Below are 25,685 nucleotides of genomic sequence, written 5' to 3' on the forward strand. Positions count from 1 at the left end.
TGATAAATTATGTAAATGAGCTTAAAAACAGCAAATGCTGGAAACACTTGGCAGGTCAGGCAGCATCTGTGGAGAGAGAAACTAAAATTGCGGCCTCTCCAGGTGCGTACGATGTGCACACGTGTCCGAAGAGGCCCCGCAAGTTCCGGGTTTAGGCGCACGAAGCACATGCACCTGAACCCGGCACTTGCGATCGTCAAAATATCTTTTGACAGATCGCATGCATCCACGGGAGAAGGGGCTTCGCGGGTGGAGATTTGGGCTATTTGACCAACTCCCAGCAAATGTCCTTAAAACTCTGCTTTTACCAGCATAAGAGTTTTAATAGATAGAAAAAATAAATCTTAATCCTTATTTTTATATTAAAAACCCTGTCTACTAAGGTGAATTTATTTTTAACACTATTAGAAAAAAAATTTTAACATTCAAAAATAAAAATTTTTCTCAAACATTTAATTTAATGCAATTTCTATTCATTTTTTAAAAATGAAGTGTTTTTTTTAATTTTTATGTGTGTTTTATTTGATTTTAGGGGCATTCTCATTGATAGTAATGGGAGCTCGGAGCACCCATTATGATGAATGAGAATACTCCACTGTAATTAGTGGTCCAGGCACATGTGATCCCAAGATGCGTATACGTTCCCGGAATACGTGGGCCTCTGCGCTGGGCTGCGCATTTAGGTCTCAGAGCGCAAATGTTCATTCCTCCGGAACCACCAGGTACTTTCGTTAAAGAAATGTTGGTTGGAAGCCTCCGCCCCGCAATTTTTGGCCCATTACCTTTTATCTCTATCCATATTCTATTTCTGTCTTACTGATAGCTATTTCACTTTTTTCTACTGCCTTTATGTTATTTCTAGTAAGTACAGATACTCCACTTTCAAAAGGCTTTTGACAAGGTCCCGCACAAAAGATTGGTGTGCAAAATCAAAGCGCATGGTATTGGGGGTAATGTGCTGACATGGATAGAGAACTGGTTGGCAGACAGGAAGCAGAAAGTCGGAATAAACGGGTCCTTTTCAGAATGGCAGGCAGTGACTAGTGGAGTGCCGCAGGGCTCAGTGCTGGGACCCCAGCTCTTTACAATATACATTAACGATTTAGATGAAGGAATTGAGTGTAATATCTCCAAGTTTGCAGATGATACTAAACTGGGTGGTGGTGTGAGCTGTGAGGAGGACGCTAAGAGGCAGGGTGACTTGGACAGGTTAGGTGAGTGGGCAAATGCATGGCAGATGCAGTATAGTCTGGATAAATGTGAGGTTATCCATTTTGGGGGCAAAAACACGAAGGCAGAATATTATCTGGATGGCGGCAGATTAGGAAAAGGGGAGGTGCAACGAGACCTGGGTGTCATGGTTCATCAATCACTGAAAGTGGGCATGCAGGTACAGCAGGCGGTGAAGAAGGCAAATGGTATGTTCGTCTTCATAGCTAGGGGATTTGAGTATAGGAGCAGGGAGGTCTTACTGCAGTTGTACAGGGCCTTAGTGAGGCCTCACCTGGAATAGTGTGTACAGTCTTGGTCTCCTAATCTGAGGAAGGATGTTTTGCTATTGAGGAAGTGCAGTGAAGGTTCACCAGACTGATTCCAGGGATGGCTGGGCTGTCATATGAGGAGAGACTGGATCAACTGGGCCTTTATTCACTGGAGTTTAGAAGGACGAGAGGGGATCTCATAGAAACGTGTAAGATTCTGACGGGACTGAACAGGTTGGATGCGGGAAGAATGTTCCCAATGTTGGGGAAGTCCAGAACCAGGGGACATAGTCTTAGGATAAGGGGTAGGCCATTTAGGACTGAGATGAGCAGAAACTTCTTCACTCAGAGAGTTGTTAACCTGTGGAATTCCCTGCCGCAGAGAGTTGTTGATGCCAGTTCATTGGATATATTCAAGAGGGAGTTAGATATGGCCCTTACGGCTAGGGGGATCAAGGGGTATGGAGAGAAAGCAGGAAAGGGGTACTGAGGGAATGATCAGCTATGATCTTATTGAATGGCGGTGCAGGCTGGAAGGGCCGAATGGCCTACTCCTGCACCTATTTTCTATGTTTTCTATGTTTCTCTGTTTCCACCTCCCCTTTGCCCCCCTCTATCTTTTCTAAATATGCTATGCCTTTTGGCCCAAGGGAGAAAAATGATGAAAAATGTTGCTTTCCCTCACAGTAGCATTCTCACCTTAGTGAGTGCAAATACACATATATAGATACTGAGTACATACCTGGCAGCCAGATAGCACAAAGCTTTGAGTGAGGTTCAACAGCTGATTATTTCCATTAGCAGCCACTGCTTCTTTACTCCAGCAGTCCTGATTAAATACATTCCAGAATTAATTGATAACGCATGGCAGAATTTATAATTATTCAACGTCAATTCCAAATACAAATTGCCAACAGTGACCTAGCAAGTATCACAAGGCTCTTCCAATGGCTTAGTTGTTAAGTATGATGCTTTGTATGGAAACCGAGCCATAGAGATAGGAAGATGCCAGGATCACTCGCTGGTCTATATTGAGTCCACTGCAGCAGCGGTTCAGGTGCTAGAATTGGCCTCAGCACCCTGCGCTAGGGAGGGGAAATATCAGTCAGATCATGAACCCTAGCCAATAACTCCTGCTCGATCAAGGCTGGCTGTACTGTTCCTGACAGTACTGTCTCGGCATGGACAAAGAGTGGCCACATGGGTGGGTAATGGAGGTAACCCTATTGCCAGTCACATGCTCCAGAAAACCTGGCTCCACAAAATTCCAACCAATGATACTGTCTGGGAGAAAGTTCCACAGGCAGGAGAAGCAATGCGTGAAGCTTCACCACTGCTATTCTGCAATGATCTAACAACACCAGCTTTTAGAGGAATAATTCAAGGAAAATTACTTTTTAAACACACAAGTGGTATAAATATTAGATTCAAGAATAGTATTGTCCAATGCATTAGCCACATGTGGTTAATTGCATTTTTGATTAGTGAATAAAAAATGAGTAATAGACTGACTTAGCCTGATCACATGCCGCTGGGCATGTGATCTTAATACTCATTCAAATGGCACTTGTATGTGAACTTAAACCTTATTGTGCATTTGTTGGTAAAATGGAAAGCAGTGTACAAATGTTTTTTGATCGTTGCGTGTGCTTTACTTCCGTGGTTACTGCTAAAATGGGGTGCAATAAGGGTGAAAACTACAGACTCTAGCGCGATGGAAACACTAGAAACACTGTCTGGAAAGTGCAGCTGTCATTGTGTTTAGAACGACCAATATGCACTTCAGGCCAGCAGAAGAAAGCACAGCCAACCAGTAACAAACACTCCCAACAGGGCACATCATGGCAAAGGGCAGGCAGCATCCAACTGCATTCTGGCTGGAGAGCAGGAGCAGAGCTGGAGTGCATCATGATTTGGTTGAGAGAGTTAACATTCTCTGCTGAAGATTTGTACATACTACTGATTGTCGGTTTATATTAGTTGCTGAAACCATCTACTTTATTAACAGCAAACTATTTCCTCTGAATTTATACTCAAATATGGCGCTTATTAAGCTATGTTTTGCTGCCAAACCTACCTTTGTGCTATTCTTATACACCGAGGGCCATTGGGTCTTTTCATCATAGTAAAACAGCAAATTCACATTATGTTTTTCCTGGAGAAGGAATATAAAAATTTAAAAACACAATATGATGAAAATGTTTGGAGTTACTATTTTCAGAGTTCCCCCTTACCTGAAGCAGGTAATTTAAGGGTACAAGTTGGTGTAAAATTGTTCTGCACAATAACGTATTATGATACGGGCTGCATCTATGACTCTTCACAGCAATTGATAATATCACCCATGGTTACAACCACAGACGGAAGGAAGAAAAAAAAAAATCACTCCAGGTTGTTTTCAATGCAGTGTACATTGAACAGTATTGGCAAGCCTGTTTCAATTGCTACCATTCTGACTGGGAAAAGTGACGGGTATGTGAATGAGACACCCTTAAAAAAGTACTTTTAGATATTTTTGGAACCCAAATCTAATAACTTAAAAGTAAATCCTCTGCGGATTGCAGTCAATGATTCTTAGTATTCTGTGCATGTTCCAGGGGTCACAGTCTAAGGATAAGGGGTAAGCCATTTTGGACCGAGATGAGAAGAAACTTCTTCACTCAGAGAATTGTGAACCTGTGGAATTCTCTACCGCAGAGAGTTGTTGAGGCCAGTTCGTTAGATATATTCAAAAGGGAGTGGCCCTTACGGCTAAAGGGATCAAGGGGTATGGAGAGAAAGCAGGAATGGGGTACTGAAGTTGAATGATCAGCTATGATCATATTGAATGGTGGTGCAATGCTTGTTTTACATCATGGCCAATTTTACACTCCATTGAAGTCAATGGAGAAGAATATGGAGCGGCATGTAAAACCATGGGATCCAGTTAGTTGAAAATTACCCCTTCATTTCAGAAATCCCTATGATTGGCACAATCCTCTTACCATCCACATCCAGATTCCACGACATACAGTACCAACTGTGTACACTGATACATTCTCAGTTAATAGAAAGCTCGCTGGAGAGGTATGAGCAGACACTATAGGACCATAACCAGATGATTCTTCACAAATGTGGGGATATAAAGGGGGAGAATAAGAGTAATTCATCAGAGCCACTCCAGCACAACTTCTAATGTTCAGTTACACAGGCCTGCGCATCACTTCACTCAGTAGACATGGAGTAGAACTCAAAAATAACAGCAATAAAACAAAAAAGATTAAATCTCTAGCAATTTAATGCAAAACTGCCTCAACTATCTTTAGTGGGTCCAGACAGTACACATTACAGTCCATCAACAGGTCTGTTAGTTTCTCAATCTTTTCATCATTGACCCAGCAGCTGAGATCCCTGGCTCCGCCCTCCCTCGAAGGCAGTGGACACAGCACTTCACCCAATCCACACGGGACACGGACGATGCGGCCACCTGCCCCACACGTGGAAGGTGAGGGACGAGCCGAAGTGTGACTGTGGCCATGAGTCCCAGACCGTGGAACACGCCACATTAACCCGCCCACTGAGCTCTGTGGCGGGAGGCAGCTTATTTCTCCACTTGGTATCTCAGGAAGGACATCGAATGGACAGCCAAACGAGACATTCCATTATAGGCTTTTCCCATTCTACCAAACAAAATCTTTTAATTGGGACTTCTGAGGATTGTCTGTCATTTTTCCAACTACCAAAAACTCTGGGGCTGCTCTACATTTAAAGCTTACCTTGGGATACCTGATATGGTAGCTGATCTGTCCTGTTTCAGACAGGAAACAAAATTTGGTCAAAAATACCCATTTCTGAAACAAAAATAAAGCATTGATATTTACAATAAAATAGAACTGTTTGAGAATATTGTGAAAATCTCATGTAAGCTCTGAACTAAATACAATTCCAGATGAATTAATGAACATTGCTTATATTTTCACTGCTGCTTGACCAAGGATGTATATAGAGTTAAGAACACAAATGAATTGCAGATTTTTAGTTGCAGTGCCACAGTGCATTGTTCTGTAACCTTTTATTATACCCATCAGTAATGATATATTTATTTATTCATACTAGTTTATCCCTCAATGTGGTGCTCAAAATAAAATGTCTCTCTCTCTTTCAGTACCTTTAACTCTGCTCATTTCCCAGTCTGATTCTCTCTGACTCCCTGGTTACCTCAGCCTTTTGTTTCTGTTGTTCCTCTCCCTCAATCTACATATGCCTCACGTTTTCTGTCATCACCTGCAGCCAGGCCCCTCTCTCCTTCCAGTGTATCTCCCTTTTAGTATTCTTATCACACATTTTTATTTCTCTCTGTTTCTATATATCTACTGTTCTGGCTCTCACACATTTTCTCAGCAGTCTTTGTTTCTGTATATCTTACCTCCCATGAAGATCTGGAAACAGGCTCAAGACTCCAATCCTGTGACAGACACAGAAATTATCTTCCGTCTTCCTGGGTACAAAACCTGAACTCGCTTCTCGGTAGCAATATCATTCAGAAACCCCCTTCAGGCGAGTTAAACCACCACAATAATACTAAAGTCAAATTACAGACCACATCAACGTTCTCATCACCAAGTGGCATTTCCTAATTCCACGTCCAATATGACCAAGTTGGAAGATCATTTACAAAAGGCTGGCAAAATTATTCCAGATCCTTGTCCCTACCCAAATGTCCCAGACCACATTTGGGTAGGGACACAGAAGCTCGTAATATCACACTGTTTAAAAGCAAGCAGCTGTCAATATCTCAAGTACCCTGGGAATACTTGGAGCAGAGTGGAGTGCCAGACACAAGGCAAGATGAACCCTTACCTCAGATTGCTTTTACGTACACACTTTGCAGCAACCAATTGTAAAAGGATATCAGAGACCAATCATTTAATGGTCATATAATTGTTTCAGATCAATGAGCTTGTACAAAATGGACAGACTAAAAGGTTACATGGTTAATCTCTGAAGATAACCAACATATAATGTTCTATTTGAGTTACATAGAAACATAGAAAATAGGTGCAGGAGTAGGCCATTCGGCCCTTCGAGCCTGCACCACCATTCAATATGATCATGGCTGATCATGCAACTTCAGTACCCCTTTCCTGCTTTCTCTGCATGCCCACTGATCCCTTTAGCCTAAGTGCCACATCTAACTCCCTTTTGAATATATCTAACGAACTGGCCTCAACAACTTTCTGTGGTCGAGAATTCCACAGGTTCACAATTCTCTGAGTGAAGAAGTTTCTCATCTCGGTCCTAAATGGCTTACCCCTTATCCTTAGACTGTGTTAGGATGTAGAGATGCAGAGAATCTTGCAGCATGGGGCAGAGGGAACAAGTCGTGCCTATGCCAACTCTGTGAAAGAGCGGTCCAATTTAGTCCCACATTCCGGCCTTTTCCCCATTTGGCACTATTAAATTTCTGCTTGTCCACAACTTGTACCATTAGGACATCAGTATACGAGTAATTCCATCATTTCTACCAGTACTTAATTTATGAACCACAGACAATTCCCACCAATTTATCAGTTCCCAGTGGTTCTTCTACAGTGTGACAGATACAGAACTGTAATTTTCCCTAACTGCAAAAACAAAGCATACATGTCAAACATGTATGAAATACGTATTCAATTGGACCACTCTTTGCTGATGGTTCAGGGAACCAGAAATCTGTATTGCCATTAACTGATAACTCTCAGATTGCACATTGTTGGACATTTTTGTAGGAGTATTTCCACATCTAAACTTTATTTCTCTGTGATCCTAGTTGTGAGTTATATTAAGGCAGCAATGCGTTATTTTGCAGACTAAACAAATTCTTGTAATTGGTCCAAAACTGTATTTTATTAAAACACTTTAGAAAGATGATCAATATGAAGTATAAATATCCTTAACCTCAGATCTGAGGAATAAAATGCAAACTACTACATCATGTAGGAGCCTGCTCAGCAGTTCTCACAGATTGCTATCATACTCAATGGCACCTGACAATCGGGATACTGAGAGCAATAGCTCCCAGCAACAGTTCATTGAAAAGTAGAAACGTGTAATGCCTGCCATCGCTGAGATACCCATGAAGCCATATTCCCTCTTTAGTTGTGGAATGGCAAAGCCACCAGGCCACACCTGGAATACTGCGTGCAGTTTTGGTTTCCATATTTACGAAAGGATATTCTTGCTTTGGAGGCAGTTCAGAGAAGGTTCACTAGGTTGATTCCAGGGATGAGGGGGTTGACTTATGAGGAAAGGTTGAGTAGGTTGGCCGCTACTCATTGGAATTTAGAAGAATGAGAGGTGATCTTATGGAAACGTGTAAGATTATGAGTGGGCTTGACAAGGTGGATGCAGAGAGGATGTTTCCACTGATGGGGGAGACTAGAACTAGAGGACATGATCTTAGAATAAGTGGCCGCCCATTTAAAACAGAGATGAGGAGGAATTTATTCTCTCAGAGGGTTGTAAATCTGTGGAATTTGCTGCCTCGTAGAGCTGTGGAAGCTGGGACATTGAATACATTTAAGACAGAAATAGACAGTTTCTTGAGCGATAAGGGGTTATGGGGAGCGGGCAGGGAAGTGGAGCTGAGTCCATGATCAGATCAGCCATGATCTTATTGAATGGCGGAGCAGGCTCGAGGGGCCGTATGGTCCACTTCTATTCCTATTTCTTATGCTCTTATGTTCTTAATTCCTCTTCCACTCTATTTCCATCTCTTATCTCTGACCCTTTCTCATCTCCTTGCCAGTTCCATCACTACAACTGTACCAGCTATTAATTGAATGCAACTTTATACAATCCAGTTGACATTTATTGCATGTGATTGAAACACAAGCTTGGAGAACTAGCTATTCGGCGAAGACTTATACAAATTTCTCAAGAAAGGTTAGAGATTAGGAAAAAAATGACCCCTCCCAAAATATTGAGCATATGGTGCACTTTCGCAGACTCAGGGTAAATTCACAATTTTTTTAAGATTAATCAACATCTTTAAAAGGGTGGATATATGTTTAGAAGGGGGATTGATGGTTATAGACAGTTGATTTGTAATCAACTAAATCCAACCATACTTGCTCCTTTCAGATATTATGGAGTACAATGACAAGAGTAGTTAAACTATTAAATTATCACTCCCAACAGAGAGTTGACAAAGCCACTAACCACAGGGTCCCATTAAAAACAAATAATGACCTAACCATTATCAGTACGGGCCGACAATAGTTATCATTAGTATTGTTAATCCCTGTGAATTATATGCAGAAACAGATTAGAGGGGAAATGATTTTATTTTATTTTCCATAAAAATAGGTCAATTGTTGACTGTATATACTTTCTTGCAAACTTCTACCTAAAACAAGCAGAAATCACACACTTAAGTCCTCAACTGGGATGCAAGCATCATTCCAGCACCCGTCTCTGCTCTTGCCTCAGCTCATCTGCTGCTGAAACCCTCATCCATGCCTTTGTTATCTCTAGCCTTGACTATTCCAACACACTCCTACCAGCCTCCCACATTCTATCCTGCATAAACTTGAAGTTATCCAAAACTCGGCTGCCCATGTCCTAACTCACACCAAGTCCCGCTCACCCATCACCTCTGTGCTCGCTGACCTACATTGGCTCCCAGTTAAGGACCACCTCGATTTCAAAATTGTCATCCTGGTTTTCAAATCCCTCCAAGGCCTCGCCCCTCCCCATCTCTGTAACCTCCTACAGCCCCACAACCCCGCAAGATGTCTGCACTCCTCTAATTCTGCCCTCCTGAGCATCCCCGGTTATAATCACTCAACCTTGTTGCCTAAGCTATAAGCTCTGGAATTCTCTCCCTAAACCTCTCTTCCTTTAAACCTACCTCTTTAACCAAGCTTTTGGGCATCTGCCCTAATTTCTCAGCCACATTTTTTTGGGAGTTAGAATGCTCCTCTGAAGCGCCTTGGGACATTTTACTACGTTAAAGGCACTTTATAAATGCATCATCATCATAGACAGTCCCTCGGAATTGAGGAAGACTTGTTTCCACTCCTAAAGTGAGTCCTTTGGTGGCTGAACAGTGCAATACAAGAGCCACAGACCCTGTTACAAGTGGGACAGACATTCGTCGAGGGAAGGGGTGGGTGGGACTGGTTTGCCGCGCGCTCCTTCCACTGCCTGCGCTTGACCTCTTCATGCTCTCGGCGTTGAGACTCAAAGAGCTCAACGCCCACCCGGATGCACTTTCTCCATCTCGGGGGCGGTCTTCGGCCAGGGACTCCCACGTGTCAGTGGGGATGTTGCTTTTTATCAGGGGCGCTTTGAGGGTGTCCTTGTAACGTTTCCGCTGCCCACCTTTGGCTCGTATGCCATGAAGGAGCTCCGCATAGAGCAGTTGCTTAGGGAGTCTCGTGTCTGGCATGCGAACCATGTGGCCTGCAGTGAAGCTGATCGACTGTGGTCAGTGCTTCAATGTTGGGGATATTAGTCTGGTCGAGGACACTGATGTTGGCGCGCCTGTCCTCCCAGGGGATTTACAGGATCATGTGGATACATCGTTGGTGATATATCTCCAGTGACTTGAAGTGCCTTCTATACATTGTCTATGCCTCAGATCCATACAGGAGGGCAGGTATCACTACAGCCCTGTAGACCATGAGCTTGGTGGTAGATTTGAGGGCCTGGTCTTCAAACACTCTTTTCCTCAGGAGGCCGAAGGCTGCACTGGCGCACCGGAGGCAATGTTGAATCTCCGCATCAATATCTGCCTCTGTTGATAAGAGGCTCCCGAGATATGGGAAATGGTCCACGTTGTTGAGAGCTGCGCCGTGAATCTTGATGATTGGAGGGTAGTGCTGTGCGGCGGGGATAGGCTGGTGAAGGACCTTTGTCTTACAGATGTTACGCGTAAGGCCTATGCTTTCATATGCCTCAGTGAATACATCGACTATATCCTGGAGTTCAGCCACCAAAGAACTCACTTTCGGAGTGGAAGCAAGTCTTCCTCGATTCCGAGGGACTGCCTATGATGATGATGCATTTATAAAGCGCCTTTAACGTAGTAAAACATCCCAAGGCGCTTCACCAGAGTGTTATAACTCAAAACAAATGTGCGCAGACGATTGTAGCTCGACGACAGAGGTTGGGGTGGTCTTGGACCTGGCCTGGAGACGGCCAAGGTTGAACAGCTTCCCACTGGTTCTGTAGTTTAGTTGCACTCCAGCGGGGAGCTTGTTGACTGTGAGGTTGAGCATTACTACAGCCCTGTATGGATCAGAGACATGGACGATGTATAGAAGGCACCTCAAGTTGTTGTTGTTGTGATTCCTTGGTCAGAAGGCGCCCCACGTGACAGCCAGCAGTTTACCGTTACCCAACCCACACATTTAAATATTAAACACTTTAACGTTACCTTATCTGTCTCTAGTTTCCCTGCTTCGTATTTCCCGCTAACTAATAATGAACAAATGATGGACAAAGTACACAATAACAGCGCACGCCGCCCCATCCGCCCATCCACTCGCTCTCTCGGAACCTGCTGGGCAGCGAAGCAAATTTCCGAACACTAGATGTGAGCGTACACTCCCCCGCTCCCATCCCGATCACATGTACGTACGTGCGTGCGTGCGTGCCGCGCCCAGCACCGCCGCGACCACGTGTGCGTGCGCGCTTCCACGGCAGCGCGCCCATCCTCGACGCTCGCCTCAAGGGCGTGACGCCCAGGAGGCGGGTCCTTTAATTCATTGGTTGACCGCCGCCGTTGATTGATGGCGCGATCAACCAATCAGCAGTCAAATAGCTTAAAGCTGAAGCTGTTTCAGATAATCCGAGTTTTAGGTCTATCATTTTTTAAAACAACTACGTATTTACCTTTTATTCTTATTATTTACAACCGACATTGTAATTTATCGCAGAAAAAAGTTGTTTTTTCGCCTGCCCGGCCATCGCCTCTTGATTGACAACGGAGGTAACCAATCAGCACCAGCTGCCTACTGATGGACAGGTAGATGAACCATTCAACAAGCCAGACATGGATGGGCGGTCTAATAGTTTGAACCAATAACAAGAAGGGGACGGGTTAACTTTTCCATCACAAGACAGCATGTGATTTGTGAATGAGACAATACGGAAGTGTGTGTTGTGGTTAATGTTTTGTTCCCATATTGGCCTTAATCCCATCAGATCACTGTAAACTTAATGCTGTTAATATATCTTAATGGCAGGAATGTTCAATATCCTCACAAATATGTATGGAACGTTTTAAAAATGAACGGTACTCAAAAAGCACTTATAATCTGGAAACCAGAACTAGTGGCCATAAATATAAGATAGTCACTCATAAATCCAACAGGGAATTAAGGAGAAATCTCTTTACTCAGAAGGTGGTGAGAATGTGGAACTCGCTGCCACAGGGAATGCTTGAGGCGAATTGCATGGATGTATTGAAGAGGGAGTTACTAATAGCTCCCTGAGGTGGTATGCTGCCATACGCTGCTCTCTCCAATGGCCCCGGCCAGCTGATGGTCTTGCAGGCCGGGACTGTGCCAAATTCCTGGCTGGGCTGCTGCACGCTGCTCCTTCCAATGGCCTGCTGATGGTCTTGCACGGTGGAACAGCTTCCACCTCAGGGAGTAGCGCATGCTGCTGCAGGAGGGCGACGGCTACAAAGCCAGGTGGCTGATTGCAGTGCGGGCAGGCACAGCAGGAGGGGCGAAGGAGTGGCGGGAGATTATAGAGGGAAGTGATTGGGGCCCAGAAGAGGCGAGGGCCCAGGGACAGCACGGGCCAGCCCACACTGCGATATGTGTGCGCACTAGGTCTATGCAGCAGAGCTGGTCTCCAGTCGTCTTGGGTAATCCTTGCCACTGGACCAAGACCTAGCTCTGTCAAGCCCGTGTGGTGGCTGGTGTGCAACGGTCACCACACGTTAAAAAAATCTACACACAAGCATCTTCCACCCTTCAAGCTGTAGTTCGGGATCTGGAATATTAGGTCCTACATTGAAACACCTGTGAACTCATCCTTTTTTGGCGTGGAAGTAAGTCATCCTCGCTTCGAGGGACTGCCTATGATGATGAGAAATAGCACATGAGAAAGGAATCGAAGGATATGTTGATGAGGTGGGAGGAGGTTCCTGTGGATTATAAACTCTGACATAGACCAGTTGGGCCAAATGGCCTGTTTCTGTGCTGTAAATGCCATTGGAGGGAGCAGCGTGCGGCGGCCCGGAAATCGGCGCGGTCCCGGCCTGAAAGACCATCAGCAGGTCGGGGCCACTGGAGAGAGCAGCGTACAGTGGCATGCCACCTCAGGGAGCTATTTCTAGCTCCCTCTTCAATGCATCTATGTTATTCGTCTCAACCATTCCCTGTGGTAACGAGTTCCACATTCTCACTGCTGTCTGAGTGAAGAGGTTTCTCCTGAATTGTTTAATCTCTAACTTCTTTTGAGTTCTGACAAAAGTTCATCGACCTGAAACGTTAGCTCTGTCTCTCTCTGCACAGATGCTGCCTGACCTGCCGAGTGTTTGCCAGCACTTCCTGCTCCCATTACAGTTTTATTTTTCACATTCAATGCTTTTTCTTGTTCCTGAAAAGTGGTTTCTGACATTGGTGACGTCGCTGTCTGCCACCCCGATTGGCTACCCACGCTTGATTGACGGCGGGGCGATGCGGTCTGGCCATTGCAATTGGCTGGGATCAGGATGGGACAATGGTTGCGGAAGCGGGTCCGGAGTTTGTGACATTCCGATACTGGGGACTCGGCACCGTCTCGGCCGAGAGTCCGGGAGCAACAGAACCCGACAAGAGACTCTGCAAAGGGAACAATGCAACGATGTGAATCTGGAGGAACATAACGTTACTGCAACTCGGTGCATAAATTGTTGAGTGTAAATATTGTCTGGGAAATGAGGCGTTAATTTGCATTAAATTGCAATCTTGTGTGTGTGTTTTTATTTTAAATCTCCACCGGTAAGGCTAATGTTTGTTTGCTGAGAGTGTGTTTGATGAACAAGACCGCCAATGCTTCAATGTGCATTTCTTCTTTCCGTCTGATCCTAGCAATTTAAAGGGCCAGCTACCCGGCGCCTGGTCTCTGGCTCTGCACCGATCTCTAGCAGTGAGCACTGACCGTGTTGGACATGGTGCGGGTCTACAATTGTCACCCATTCTCCTCCCAGCTTATCGTCCCCGTCCAGCACCAGCCCGACACTTTCTGCTGCGGGAGAGACGCGCTCTTCGTTATCTCCGCTGGCTGCAAAATAGAAGCGTTCACCGTTACAGGGGCCGGCTGTGAGCCCATCTGTACTTTCGCCAGCCTTGGGAAAGTCCAGAAAACAACGTACAGTGAAATAGGTAAATGACTTTTTCCAATTCATCAACTCGGCTGGGTGTGTTGTTGCTAAGGTTAAGAGTTCATTTTTGCTTGATGGTTCCAAGTCCAACTCGAGGGATGGCAGGGCAGCTCAGTCCTGTGGGCTGCACATCCTGCGGCGTGTGGGAACATAACCTAAGAACATAACATAAGAATTAGGAACAGGAGTAGGCCATCTACCCCTTGAGCCTGCTCCGCATTCAAAAAGATCATGGCTCCACTTACCCGCCCGCTCCCCATAACCTTTAATTCCCTTATTGGTTAAAAATCTATCTATCTGTGATTTGAATACATTCAATGAGCTAGCCTCAACTGCTTCCTTGGGCAGAGAATTCCACGGATTCACAACCCTCTGGGAGAAGAGATTCCTTCTCAACTCGGTTTTAAATTGGCTCCTCCGTATTTTGAGGCTGTGCCCCCCAGTTCTAGTCTCCCCGACCAGTGGAAACAACCTCTCTGCCTCTATCTTGTCTATCCCTTTCATTATTTTAAATGTTTCTATAAGATCACCCCTCATCCTTCTGAACTCCAACGAGTAAAGACCCAGTCTACTCAATCTATCATCATAAGGTAACCCCCTCATCTCCGGAATCAGCCTAGTGAATCGTCTCTGTACCCCCTCCAAGGCTAGTATATCCTTCCTTAAGTAAGGTGACCAAAACTGCACGCAGTACTCCTGGACGCTTCATGCAGCCGTGACGCTCGCGTATGCAGGAGGTGTTTCCAGCTGCACCAACTCGAGCTCCGCGTTTTGGGGCTTGAGCGGCAGCTGAAGTCACTGCGGTGCATCCGCGAGACTGAGAGCTACATGGATACTGAGATGAATGATCAGCCATGATCATATTGAATGGTGGTGCAGGCTCGAAGGGCCTATTCCTGCACCTATTTTCTATGTTTCTATGATAGCATGTTTCTACACGTGGTCACCCCGCAGCTTAAGAGTGGGCAGGCAGGTAGGGTTTGGGTGACAGCTGAACAGTAGAGGAGGACTAGGCAGGTAGTGCAGGAGTCCCCTGAATCCATCTCACTCTCCAACCGGTCTTCTCTTCTGAGTACCGGTGGGAGCGATGGTGCCTATGGGGGAGTGCAACCAGAGCTAAGTCCACAGCACCACGGGTGGCTCAGCTGCACAGAAGGGAGGAAGAAGAATGGAAGAGCTATAGTGGTAGTCAATAGTCAAGGGGAACAGACAGGCATTTCTGCGGTTGCAGATATGACTCCAGGATGGTATGTTGCCTCCCTGGTGCCAGGATCAAAGATGTCACTGAATGGCTGCAGGGCATTCTGGGGGGAGGGGGTGAACAGCCAGAGGTGGTGGTCCATAAGGTAGAAAGAGGGATGAGGTCCTGCAGGCAGAGTTTAGGGAGCTCGGAGAGAGATTAAAAAGCAGGACCTCAAAGGTAGTACTCTCCGGATTACTCCCGGTGCCACGAGCTAGTGAGTACAGTAATACAAGGATAGATCAGATGAATGTGTGGCTGGAGAGATGGTGCAGGAGGGAGGGCTTTAGTTTCCCCGAGGCATTGGGACCGTTTCTGGGGGAGGTGGGACCTGTACCAGCCGGATGGGTTGCACCACAACAGAGCCGGGACCAATATCTTCGTGGTTGGGGGGGGGGGGGGGGGGGGGTGGTTTCTAGTGCTGTTGGGCAAGGTTTAAACTAGCTTGGCAGGGGGGATGGGAACCTGAAAATAGAATCAGTAGGGAAGGAGCAAAGCTGGAATTAGAAAGCAAAAATGTAGAAAGTGAATTTGAAGGACAGAGGAAACAAACAAGAAAAATGGTTTAAAAAAAAAACAAATTTGAAAGCTTTGTCTAAATGCACTTAGCATTCGTAACAAAATAGATGAGTTGACGCCACAAATAAATACAAATGGGTATGATCTGATAGTCGTTACAGAGACGTGGTTGCAAGGTAACCAGGACTAGGAACTAAATATTCAGGGGTATTTAACAATTTGGAAGGACAGACAAAGGAAAAAGAGGTGGGGTAGAACTGCTAATATAGGATGAGATCAGCGCGGTAGTGAGAAAAGATATTGGCTCAGAAGATCAAGATGTTGAATCAGATTGGGTGGAGATAAGGAATAATAATGAGAAAAAGTCACTGGTGGGCATAGTCTATAGGCCCCCTAACAGTAGCTATACTGTTGGACGGAGTATAAATTAAGAAATAATGGAGGCTTGTAATAAAGGAACGGCATTAATCATGAGCGATTTTAACCTTCATATTGATTGGACAAAGCAAATTGGCCAGGATAACCTTGAGGAGGAGTTCATAGAGTGTATCCGGGATAGTTTCCTTGAACAGTATGTTGCGGAACCAACCAGAGAGCAGGCTATCTTAGATCTGGTACTGTGTAATGAGGCAGGATTAATAAATGATCTCTTAGTAAAGGATCCTCTAGGAATGAGTGACCATAACATGGTTGAATTTCAAATTCAGCTGGATGGTGAGAAAGTTAATTCTCAAACCAGGGCCCTCAGCTTAATTAAAGGAGACTACAAAGGTATGAGGGCAGAGTTGGCTAAAGTGGACTGGGGAAATAGGCTAAAGTGTGGGACGGTTGATGAGCAGTGGCAGACATTTAAGGAGATATTTCATAACTCGCAACAAAAATATATCCCAATGAGACGCAAAGGCTGTAAGAGAAGGGATAACCATCTGTGGCTAACTGAGGGACGGTATCAAATTGAAAACAAGGGCATACAATGTGGCCAAGACTAGTGGGAGACCAGAGGATTGGGAGATTTTTAAAAGCCAGCAAAGTACGACTAAAAAAATGATAGAGAGGGAAGATAGATTATGAAAGTAAACTAGCACCAAATATAAAAACAGATAGTAAGCGTTTCTACAGGAAAAAAAAGGAAAAGAGTGGCTAAAGTAAATGTTGGTCACCGAGAGGATGAGACTGGGGAATTAATAATGGAGAACAGGGAAATGTCAGAGACATTGATCAAATATTTTGTATCTGTCTTCACGGTAGAAGAGTGGATAATCAAGGGGCTATAGGGGAGGAGGAACTTAATACAATCACTGTCACTAATGAAGTAGTACTTGGTAAAATAATGGGACTATAGGCAGACAAGTCCCCTGGACGTAATGGCTTACATCCTGGGGTCTTAAAAGAAGTGGCTGCAGAGATATTGGATGCATTGGTTGTAATCTACCAAAATTCCCTGGATTCTGGGACGGTCCCAGCGGATTGGAAAACGGCAAATGTAACGCCCTTGTTTAAAAAAAGGAGGCAGACAAAAAGCAGGAAACTATAGACCAGTTAGCCTAACATCTGTCATTGGGAAAATGCTAGAGTCCATTATTAAGGAAGCAGTAGCGGGACATTTGGAAAAGCATAATTCAGTCAAGCAGAGTCAGCATGGTTTTATGAAAGGGAAATCATGTTTGTTAAATTTGCTGGAATTCTTTGAGGATGTAATGAGCAGGGTGGATGGGGGGAACCAGTGGATGTGGTGTATTTGGATTTCCAGAAGGCATTCGATAAGGTGCCACATAAGAGGTTACTGCACAAGATAAAAGCTCACGGGATTGGGGGTAATATATTAGCATGGATAGAGGATTGGCTAACTAACAGAAAACAGAGAGTCGGGATAAATGGGTCATTTTCCGGTTGGCAAACAGTGACTAATGGGGTGCCGCAGGGATCAGTGCTGGGTCCTCAACTATTTACAATCTATATTAATGACTTGAATGAAGGGACCCAGTGTAATGTAGCCAAGTTTGCTGATGATACACAGATGGGTGGGAAAGCAAATTGTGAGTAGGACACAAATAATCTGCAAAGGGATATAGACAGGCTAAGTGAGTGAGAAAATATTTGGCAGATGGAGTATAATGTGGGAAAATGTGATGTTATCCACTTTGGCAGAAATAATAGAAAAGCACATTATAATTTAAATGGAGAGAAATTGCAAAGTGCTGCAGTACAGAGGAACCTGGTGTCCTTGTGCATGAAACACAAAAAGTTAGAATGGAGGTACAGCAAGTAATCAGGAAGGCAAATGGAATGTTGGCCTTTATTGCAAGGGGGATAGAGTATAAAAGCAGAGAAGTCCTGCTGCAACTGTACAGGGTATTGGTGAGGCCACACCTGGAGTACTACGTACAGTTTTGGTCTCCGTATTTAAGGAAGGATATACTTGCATTGGAGGCTGTTCAGAGAAGGTTTACTAGGTTGATTCTGGAGATGAGGGGGTTGACTTATGAAGATAGGTTGAGTAGGTTGGGCCTATACATATTGGAGTTCAGAAGAATGAGAGGTGATCTTATTGAAACTTATAAGATAATGAGGGGGCTTGACGAGGTGGATGCAGAGAGGATATTTCCACTCTTAGGGGAAACTAAAACTAGGGGACATAGTCTCAGAATAAGGGGCTGCCCATTTAAAACTGAGATGAGGAAAAATTTCTTCTGAGGGTTGTAAATCTGTGGAATTCTTTGTCCCAGAAAGCTGTGGAGGCTGGGACATTGAATATATTTAAGGCGGAGATAGATTTTTGAGTGATAGGTGAGTAAAGGGAGTGGAAGGGAAGTGGAGCTGAGTCCATGGTCAGATCAGCCATGATCTTATTGAATGGTGGAGCAGGCTCGAGGGGCCAAAAGGCCTGCTCCTGCTCCTACTTTTTATGTTCTTTATTTTCTTATGTTCATCGAATTGATTCAGTTGAAATGAATGGCATTACTTGAATCTAAAGGCATTGCACGTGGACCTTATTTGACTGCATAATAAATTATATAGTTACATGAATTAAATGATGTACTTGTCGTTTGGCCCGACCTTTTTTCAGGAGACTATCTTGCTACAATTGAGGAGAAGAACAAGGTATTTTCCCTCCGTGCCTACTTGAATTGGAGAAAATGCCCAGCCCAGGGGAAATCACGAGTTGGTATCCGAATGGTGGGGCATGTGTTGCAGGCACCCTTTAAAGGAGCACCCAAGGATCAGATGGAAATTGTAGAAGTGCCGCTTTCGGAGCCCCCGGTCTCCATCTCCTGTTGTCCTGTGAAGGGCGATCTCGTGGTCGGATGCCATGATAAGGTGGTGTTGTTCCGCTTGAAGGAGGAGATGATGGACGGAGGAAGCCCCGTGTTGGATTTTGAGCGTTTCCTGATCGTGCATGTCAGTTTGAACCTGCTGGAAGTCGCCTTCTGTAATGGCTGCTTGGCCATGATAACCGACCTGGAAGTGCTGGTGCTAAAACTGGAGCACGTCCAAAAAATGGAGAGCAATGGTCAGCAAAAGACCCCCCAGGAAGCAGTGCCAGTCACCAAGGACATTTGCAAAGGGGAAGGTTTGTAGTAAATTGATCAAATCATGTACATTATTTTCACCCCTGTGCTGCTACAGTATTATGGAATATTCAATTCTACGCAAGATAACATTGCTACTGAGTTCTACACAGGTGTCCGGCCTGGCTCAGTGGGCAGCACTCATGCCCTGAATCAGAAGATTGTGACTTCAAGTCCCACTCCAGAGACTTGAGCATATAATCTAGACTGACACTGCAGTGCAGGACTGAGGGAGTGCAGCACTGTCGATGGTTTCTGTCTTTTGGATGAGACATTAAACCTCGTCTTCCCTCTCGGGTGGATGTAAAAGATCACATGGCACTGTTTTGAAGAAGAGCAGGGGAGTTCGCCCCAGTGTCCTCCCCTCTGGTCAATATCTCTCAATCAACATAACAAAAACAGATTATTTGGTCATTATCACAAGTGTTGTTTGTGGGAGCTTGTTGTGTGCAAATTGGTGACTACACTTCAAAAAATACTTAATTGGTTGTCATCATCATCATAGGCAGTCCCTCGGAATTGAGGAAGACTTGCTTCCACTCTTAGGATGAGTCATAGGTGGCTGAACAGTCCAATACGAGATCCATAGTCCCTGTCACAGGTGGGACAGATAGTCGTTGAGGGTGGAATAGGTTTGCTGCACGCTCTTTCCACTGGTTTCTGCATGCTCTCGACGATGAGACTCGAGGCGTTCAGAGCCCTCCCGGATGCACTTCCTCCACTTAGGGCGGTCTTTGGCCAGGGACTCCCAGGTGTCGGTGGGGATGTTGCACTTTATCAGGGAGGCTTTGAGAGTGCCCATGTAACGTTTCCTCTGCCCACCTTTGGCACGTTTGCCATGGAGGAGTTCCGAGTAGAGCGCTTGCTTTGGGAGTCTCGTGTCTGGCATGCGGACAATGTGGCCTGCCCAGCGGAGCTGATCAAGTGTGGTCAGTGCTTCAATGCTGGGGATGTTAACCTGGTCGAGGATGCTAATGTTGGTGCGTCTCTCCTCCCAGGGAATTTGTAAGATGTTGCGGAGGCATCGTTGGTGGTATTTCTCCAGCGACTTGAGATGTCTACTGTACATGGTCCATGTCTCTGATCCATACAGGAGGGTGGATACATGACCTCATCTCTCTCCTCTGGAGGGAGGAGAGCATGCCGGGAGATCTCAGAGATGAGTGATCATGACCATCTTTAAAAAAGGGGACAAGTCCGACTGCGGCAACTACAGAGGAATCTCCCAGCTATCAGCCACTAGCAAAGTTGTCGCTAGAGTCCTCCTCCTCAACCGTCTTCTCCCTGTGGCCAAGGAGCTCCTCCCGGAGTCACAGTGCGAATTTCGTCCCCTACGGGGCAAAACGGACATGATCTTTGCAGTGCGACAGCTGCAGGAAAAATGCAGGGAGCAGCGCCAGCCCTTATACATGACCTTCTCCGACCTTACAAAGGCCTTTGACACTGTCAACCGTGAGGGTCTATGGAGCGTCCTCCTCCGTTTTGGATGCCCCCAAACGTTCGTCAATTGGTTGTAAAGTGCTTAGGGATGACCTGTGGCCACGATGGGCACTCTATAAATGCAAGTCCTCAAGGGTAGGGATTCTCTAACTGACCTGAGCTGTGTCGGTGGTAGGGGTGATACATTTGGCAGCCCTGAGGGCAGGGAGGTGAAATTTGGCCAGGTTGTTCACCAACTCTTGCTCAAAGTGTATACGGGTGGATATCAGGTGTGGAAACAATTCGATTTTAGCTGGAACACCCTCCCTTTTAGCACAGTCAAGGAAGTCTGCCATCTACCTGACCTCAGATGTCGAAAGGCATGGTGGTCAAGGCATCGGTGGAGGTAGCACCAAATCCCAATGAAGGGGTGCTCAGTACTTCAGGTGAGCGGGAGGGAAGGAGAAAAACATGTGTTGGGGGTTGGGTGGATAAAACAAAAATATCACAACAGCCCCTACTCACTTGTTATATCTTCAGTACAACTCACAAACACACACAAGCCTTAAGTTGGCAGAACACTCCGGAACTCTAGTCAGGTGACCTGTTCCCTCTTTATTTGTACACAACACTGGCTTCAGTGCCACAGTAGTCCACAGGTGGAGCTATATATATTACACCGCTCATACATCATTATGATTGGGGAAAGTGAGCTGGTGCACTGCAAAAGTCCATGGTGAATCTCTGCATTGAGTGGGATTTGCTGCCTGAAAACCAGTTTTTTTATTCAGAAATATCTGGGGCAGTAACATGCCCATCCGTTAGCAATAACAAATCACTTGCTATAATCATGATGTCTGCCCTCTTGGGTAGATGTAAAAGATCCCAAGACACTATTCTAAGACCTGGCTGATATTTACACCTCAATTAACATCGCTAAAGCAAATTATTTGGCTGTTATCATATTGCTGTTTGTGGGAGCTTGCTGTGCACAAATTGGCTGCTGCGTTTCATACCTCATCATAGGCGGTCCCTCAAACGAGGATTACTTGCTTCCATGAGTTCACAGGTGTTTCGATGAAGGACCCGATGTTCCAGTCCTGAACTCCAGTTGAGGGGGTGGAAGATGCCAATGTGTGGATTTTTTTAACGTGTGGTGACCGTTGCACACCAGCCACCACATGGGCTTGACAGAGCTAGGCCTTTATCCAGTGGCAAGGGTTAACCAGGACGACTTCATACATTTCATACATTACAACATTGACTACAGATCAAAAGTACTTTGTTGGCAGTAAAGTGCTTTGTGACATCCTGAGGTCATGAAGGGCACTATAGAAATGCGATTCTTTCTTTCAATTGAAAGGAACATCTGGGGGGGGGGGGGAATGGGGGTGTATATTGGGCAGCCGATTGGTGACCGATGGTTTTCAGCCCCTGTCGAAATTGGAAATGACCCACATAATGTTGGGCTCTGTTGATTCCGGATCTCCCTGAAGAGAAATGCTATACAGGATGTCTGCTCCCAGGCTGTCTCCACTTGGCAGTCCTAAAGTGTCATCTTTAACTGATCTTTGTGTCTGTGCCTTTCTTTCAGCAGCAACTCTAAGCTATGGACAGGATGAATTTGTCCTCTTTCAAAGCCCTTTGGAACTGCTTGGTGAAGACACGTCTGGATCGGGAGTCTCGGTCAGCTTGGAGTGGACAGGCGTGGAGGATTTGACGACTGAGATGCAGAATAGCTTGTGCCTGCGGCAGCTTCTCTACAGGTGAGGAAGGACAATTTTTGGGATCTGTAAAATGTCACTCTGCAGGCTAGTGTATAAAACTTATTTTACCCCTCTGCTCGTTGACCAACATTGTCTCCGTTATGTATGTAAACACTACCAATGTGCAAGACTTGCCACCAGGGGGCGCACCTGTGGGAGACCCAAGGGTCACCTGCACACCTTGGGCAAGCAGGTATAAAAGGCAGTCTACCATGCTGCCTCCTCTGGAGTTACAATAAAGAGACCAAGATCACAACAGTTTGAGCTTAAGATGTAAGTCTTGTGGAGTTATTCTAAACGTAACCGTCTCCCGGTCCGGCTACGTATTGATTTTCTAAAAAAGTAATTTCTCATTCTTGTTTTCAAGTCCCTCCATGACGTCAGTCCTCCCTATCTCTGTAATCTCCTCCAGTCCTACAACCCTTCACGATCTCTGCGCTCCTCCAATTCTGGCCTCTTGAACATCCCCGATTTTAATCGCTCCACTATTTGTGGCCGTGCCTTCAGCTACCTAGGGCCCTAAGCTCTGGAATTCCCTCCCTTTTCCACTTTCTCCTTTATGACGCACCTTAAAACCTATCTCTTTGACCAAGCTTTTCATCACCTGTCCTAATTTTGTTTGATAACACCTATGTGAAGCGCCTTAGAGCATTTTACTGTGCTAAAGGCACTATACAAATACAGGTTGTTGTCATAAATACTCTTTGCTCTTAAATTGTCTTTGCCTGTCGGGTTTAAACTTCATTATGCAAGCCAAGTTTGCCATAATGTGTACTTTAACTTAAATAGTCAGTCTTGGTTATTCACACCTGTGGCATGCACTCTATCCTGGTGGTGAGGCCAAAGAGACAGTGTTTCTCTATGGCCCTGCCACTGGAAATCTAACCAGTATGTACTATAACAGCATGGGACAGTGGTGCTTTGGAACATCCTAGACATAGACATAGAAAATAGGTGCAGGAGTAGGCCCTTCGAGCCTGCACCGCCATTCAATGAGTTCATGGCTGAACATGCAACTTCAGTACCCCATTCCTGCTTTCTCGCCATACCCCTTGATCCCCCTAGTAGTAAGGACTACATCTAACTCCTTCTTGAATATATTTAGTGAATTGGCCTCAACAACTTTCTGTGGTAGAGATTTCCACAGGTTCACCACTCTCTGGGTGAAGAAGTTTCTCCTCATCTCGGTCCTAAATGGCTTACCCCTTATCCTTAGACTGTGAGCCCCTGGTTCTGGACTTCCCCAACATTGGGAACATTCTTCCTGCATCTAACCTCTCTAAACCCGTCAGAATTTTAAACGTTTCTATGAGATCCCCTCTCATTCTTCTGAACTCCAGTGAATACAAGCCCAGTTGATCCAGTTTTTCTTGATATATCAATCCCGCCATCCCGGGAATCAGTCTGATGAACCTTCGCTGCACTCCCTCAATAGCAAGAATGTCCTTCCTCAAGTTAGGAGACCAAAACATAAGAACATAAGAATTAGGAACAGGAGTAGGCCATCTAGCCCCTCGAGCCAGCTCCGCCATTCAACAAGATCATGGCTGATCTGGCCGTGGACTCAGCACCACTTACCCGCCCGTTCCCCATAACCCTTAATTCCCTTAGTGGTTAAAAATCTATCTATCTGTGATTTGAATACATTCAATGAGCTAGCCTCAACTGCTTCCTTGGGTAGAGAATTCCACAGATTCACAACCCTCTGGGAGAAGAAATTCCTTCTCAACTCGGTTTTAAATTGGCTCCCCTGTATTTTGAAGCTGTGCCCCCTAGTTCTAGTCTCCCCGACCAGTGGAAACAACCTCTCTGCCTCTATCTTGTCTATCCCTTTCATTATTTTAAATGTTTCTATAAGATCACCCCTCATCCTTCTGAACTCCAACGAGTAAAGACCCAGTCTACTCATTTTATCATCATAAGGTAACCCCCTCATCTCCGGAATCAGCCTAGTGAATCGTCTCTGTACCCCCTCCAAAGCTAGTATACCCTTCCTTAAGTAAGGTGACCAAAACTGCACGCAGTACTCCAGGTGCGGCCTCACCAATACCCTATACAGTTGCAGCAGGACCTCCCTGCTTTTATACTCCATCCCTCTCGCAATGAAGGCCAACATTCCATTCGCCTTCCTGATTACCTGCTGCACCTGCAAACTAACTTTTTGGGATTCAGGGGTCCCTCTGCACCGCAGCATGTTGTAATTTCTCCCCATTCAAATAATATTCCCTTTTACTGTTTTTTTTCCAAGGTGGATGACCTCACATTTTCCGACATTGTATTCCATCTGCCAAACCTTAGCCCATTCGCTTAACCTATCTAAATCTCTTTGCAGCCTCTCTGTGTCCTCTACACAACCCGCTTTCCCACTAATCTTTGTGTCATCTGCAAATTTTGTTACACAACACTCTGTCCCCTCTTCCAGGTCATCTATGTATATTGTAAACAGTTGTGGTCCCAGCACCGATCTCTGTGGCACACCACTAACCACCGATTTCCAACCCGAAAAGGACCCATTTATTCCGACTCTCTGCTTTCTGTTAGCCAGCCAATTCTCTATCCATGCTAATGCATTTCCTCTGACTCCGCGTACCTTTATCTTCTGCAGTAACCTTTTGTGTGGCACCGTATCTAATGCCTTTTGGAAATTTAAATACACCACATCGATCGGTACACCTCTATGCACCATGCTCATTATATCCTCAAAGAATTCCAGTAAATTAGTTAAACATGATTTCCCCTTCATGAATCCATGCTGTGTCTCCTTGATCGCACTATTCCTATCTAGATGTCCCGCTATTTCTTCCTTAATGATAGTTTCAAGCATTTTCCCCACTACAGATGTTAAACTAACCAGCCTATAGTTACCTGCCTTTTGTCTGCCCCCTTTTTTAAACAGAGGTGTTACATTAGCTACTTTCCAATCCGCTGGTACCTCCCCAGAGTCCAGAGAATTTTGGTAGATTATAATGAATGCATCTGCTATAACTTCCGCCATCTCTTTTAATACCCTGGGATGCATTTCATCAGGACCAGGGGACTTGTCTACCTTGAGTACCATTAGCCTGTCCAGCACTACCCCCCTAGTGATAGTTGTGTTGTGAAAGGCGCTATATAAATGCACGTCGTTCTTTCTCTCTTTTATTCTCTTGCCCCAAGCCTCCCTCCCAAAATATTCTCCGTGCTCTAGCTCACTAACTCACTTGCTTCAAGGGCCTGAGACAAAGTGACCTATTCCCAGCGTGTCTTTCCATGTAGTGTAATCCAGTCACTAGGCAAAGCAACACAATATCCTGGCAACAATGTTCCCTCCAATTTATTCTCCCCTTCTGATTTAAAATGTTTTTTTTA

The 25,685-nt window shown here is 45.3% G+C and overlaps 2 protein-coding genes across 15 annotated transcripts in view; one reads left to right on the plus strand and one right to left on the minus strand.

Moving 5' to 3' along the window:
• The window catches only part of LOC139265989 (transmembrane protein 145-like), a 69,770-nt gene extending 58,704 nt beyond the window's left edge, over window positions 1–11,066 (minus strand). For 5 of the 6 annotated variants that reach the window (XM_070883689.1, XM_070883686.1, XM_070883688.1 and 2 more), the window contains exons 1-4: window positions 10,882–11,066; window positions 5,237–5,311; window positions 3,559–3,636; window positions 2,224–2,310 (exon numbers count right to left, since the gene is read on the minus strand). In XM_070883689.1, the coding sequence (XP_070739790.1) occupies window positions 2,224–2,310; window positions 3,559–3,636; window positions 5,237–5,311; window positions 10,882–10,977 (336 nt within the window). In that variant the 5' untranslated portion in view covers window positions 10,978–11,066. The remainder of the gene's footprint in view (window positions 1–2,223; window positions 2,311–3,558; window positions 3,637–5,236; window positions 5,312–10,881) is intronic. The other variant, XM_070883687.1, reaches the window with a different exon arrangement.
• Window positions 11,067–13,172: 2,106 nt separating this feature from the next.
• hps3 (HPS3 biogenesis of lysosomal organelles complex 2 subunit 1) overlaps window positions 13,173–25,685 on the plus strand; it is a 119,362-nt gene continuing 106,849 nt past the window's right edge. For 4 of the 9 annotated variants that reach the window (XM_070883691.1, XM_070883698.1, XM_070883696.1 and 1 more), the window contains exons 1-4: window positions 13,173–13,341; window positions 13,532–13,825; window positions 18,651–19,154; window positions 22,166–22,337. In XM_070883691.1, the coding sequence (XP_070739792.1) occupies window positions 13,612–13,825; window positions 18,651–19,154; window positions 22,166–22,337 (890 nt within the window). In that variant the 5' untranslated portion in view covers window positions 13,173–13,341; window positions 13,532–13,611. Of the gene's footprint in view, window positions 13,360–13,380; window positions 13,413–13,531; window positions 13,826–18,650; window positions 19,155–22,165; window positions 22,338–25,685 lie in introns of those variants that run through there. The other 5 variants (XM_070883693.1, XM_070883695.1, XM_070883692.1 and 2 more) reach the window with 5 other exon arrangements.

The sequence above is a fragment of the Pristiophorus japonicus genome, chromosome 6 (genome assembly GCF_044704955.1).
Source record: "Pristiophorus japonicus isolate sPriJap1 chromosome 6, sPriJap1.hap1, whole genome shotgun sequence".
In the NCBI taxonomy this organism is placed as follows: domain Eukaryota; kingdom Metazoa; phylum Chordata; class Chondrichthyes; family Pristiophoridae; genus Pristiophorus; species Pristiophorus japonicus.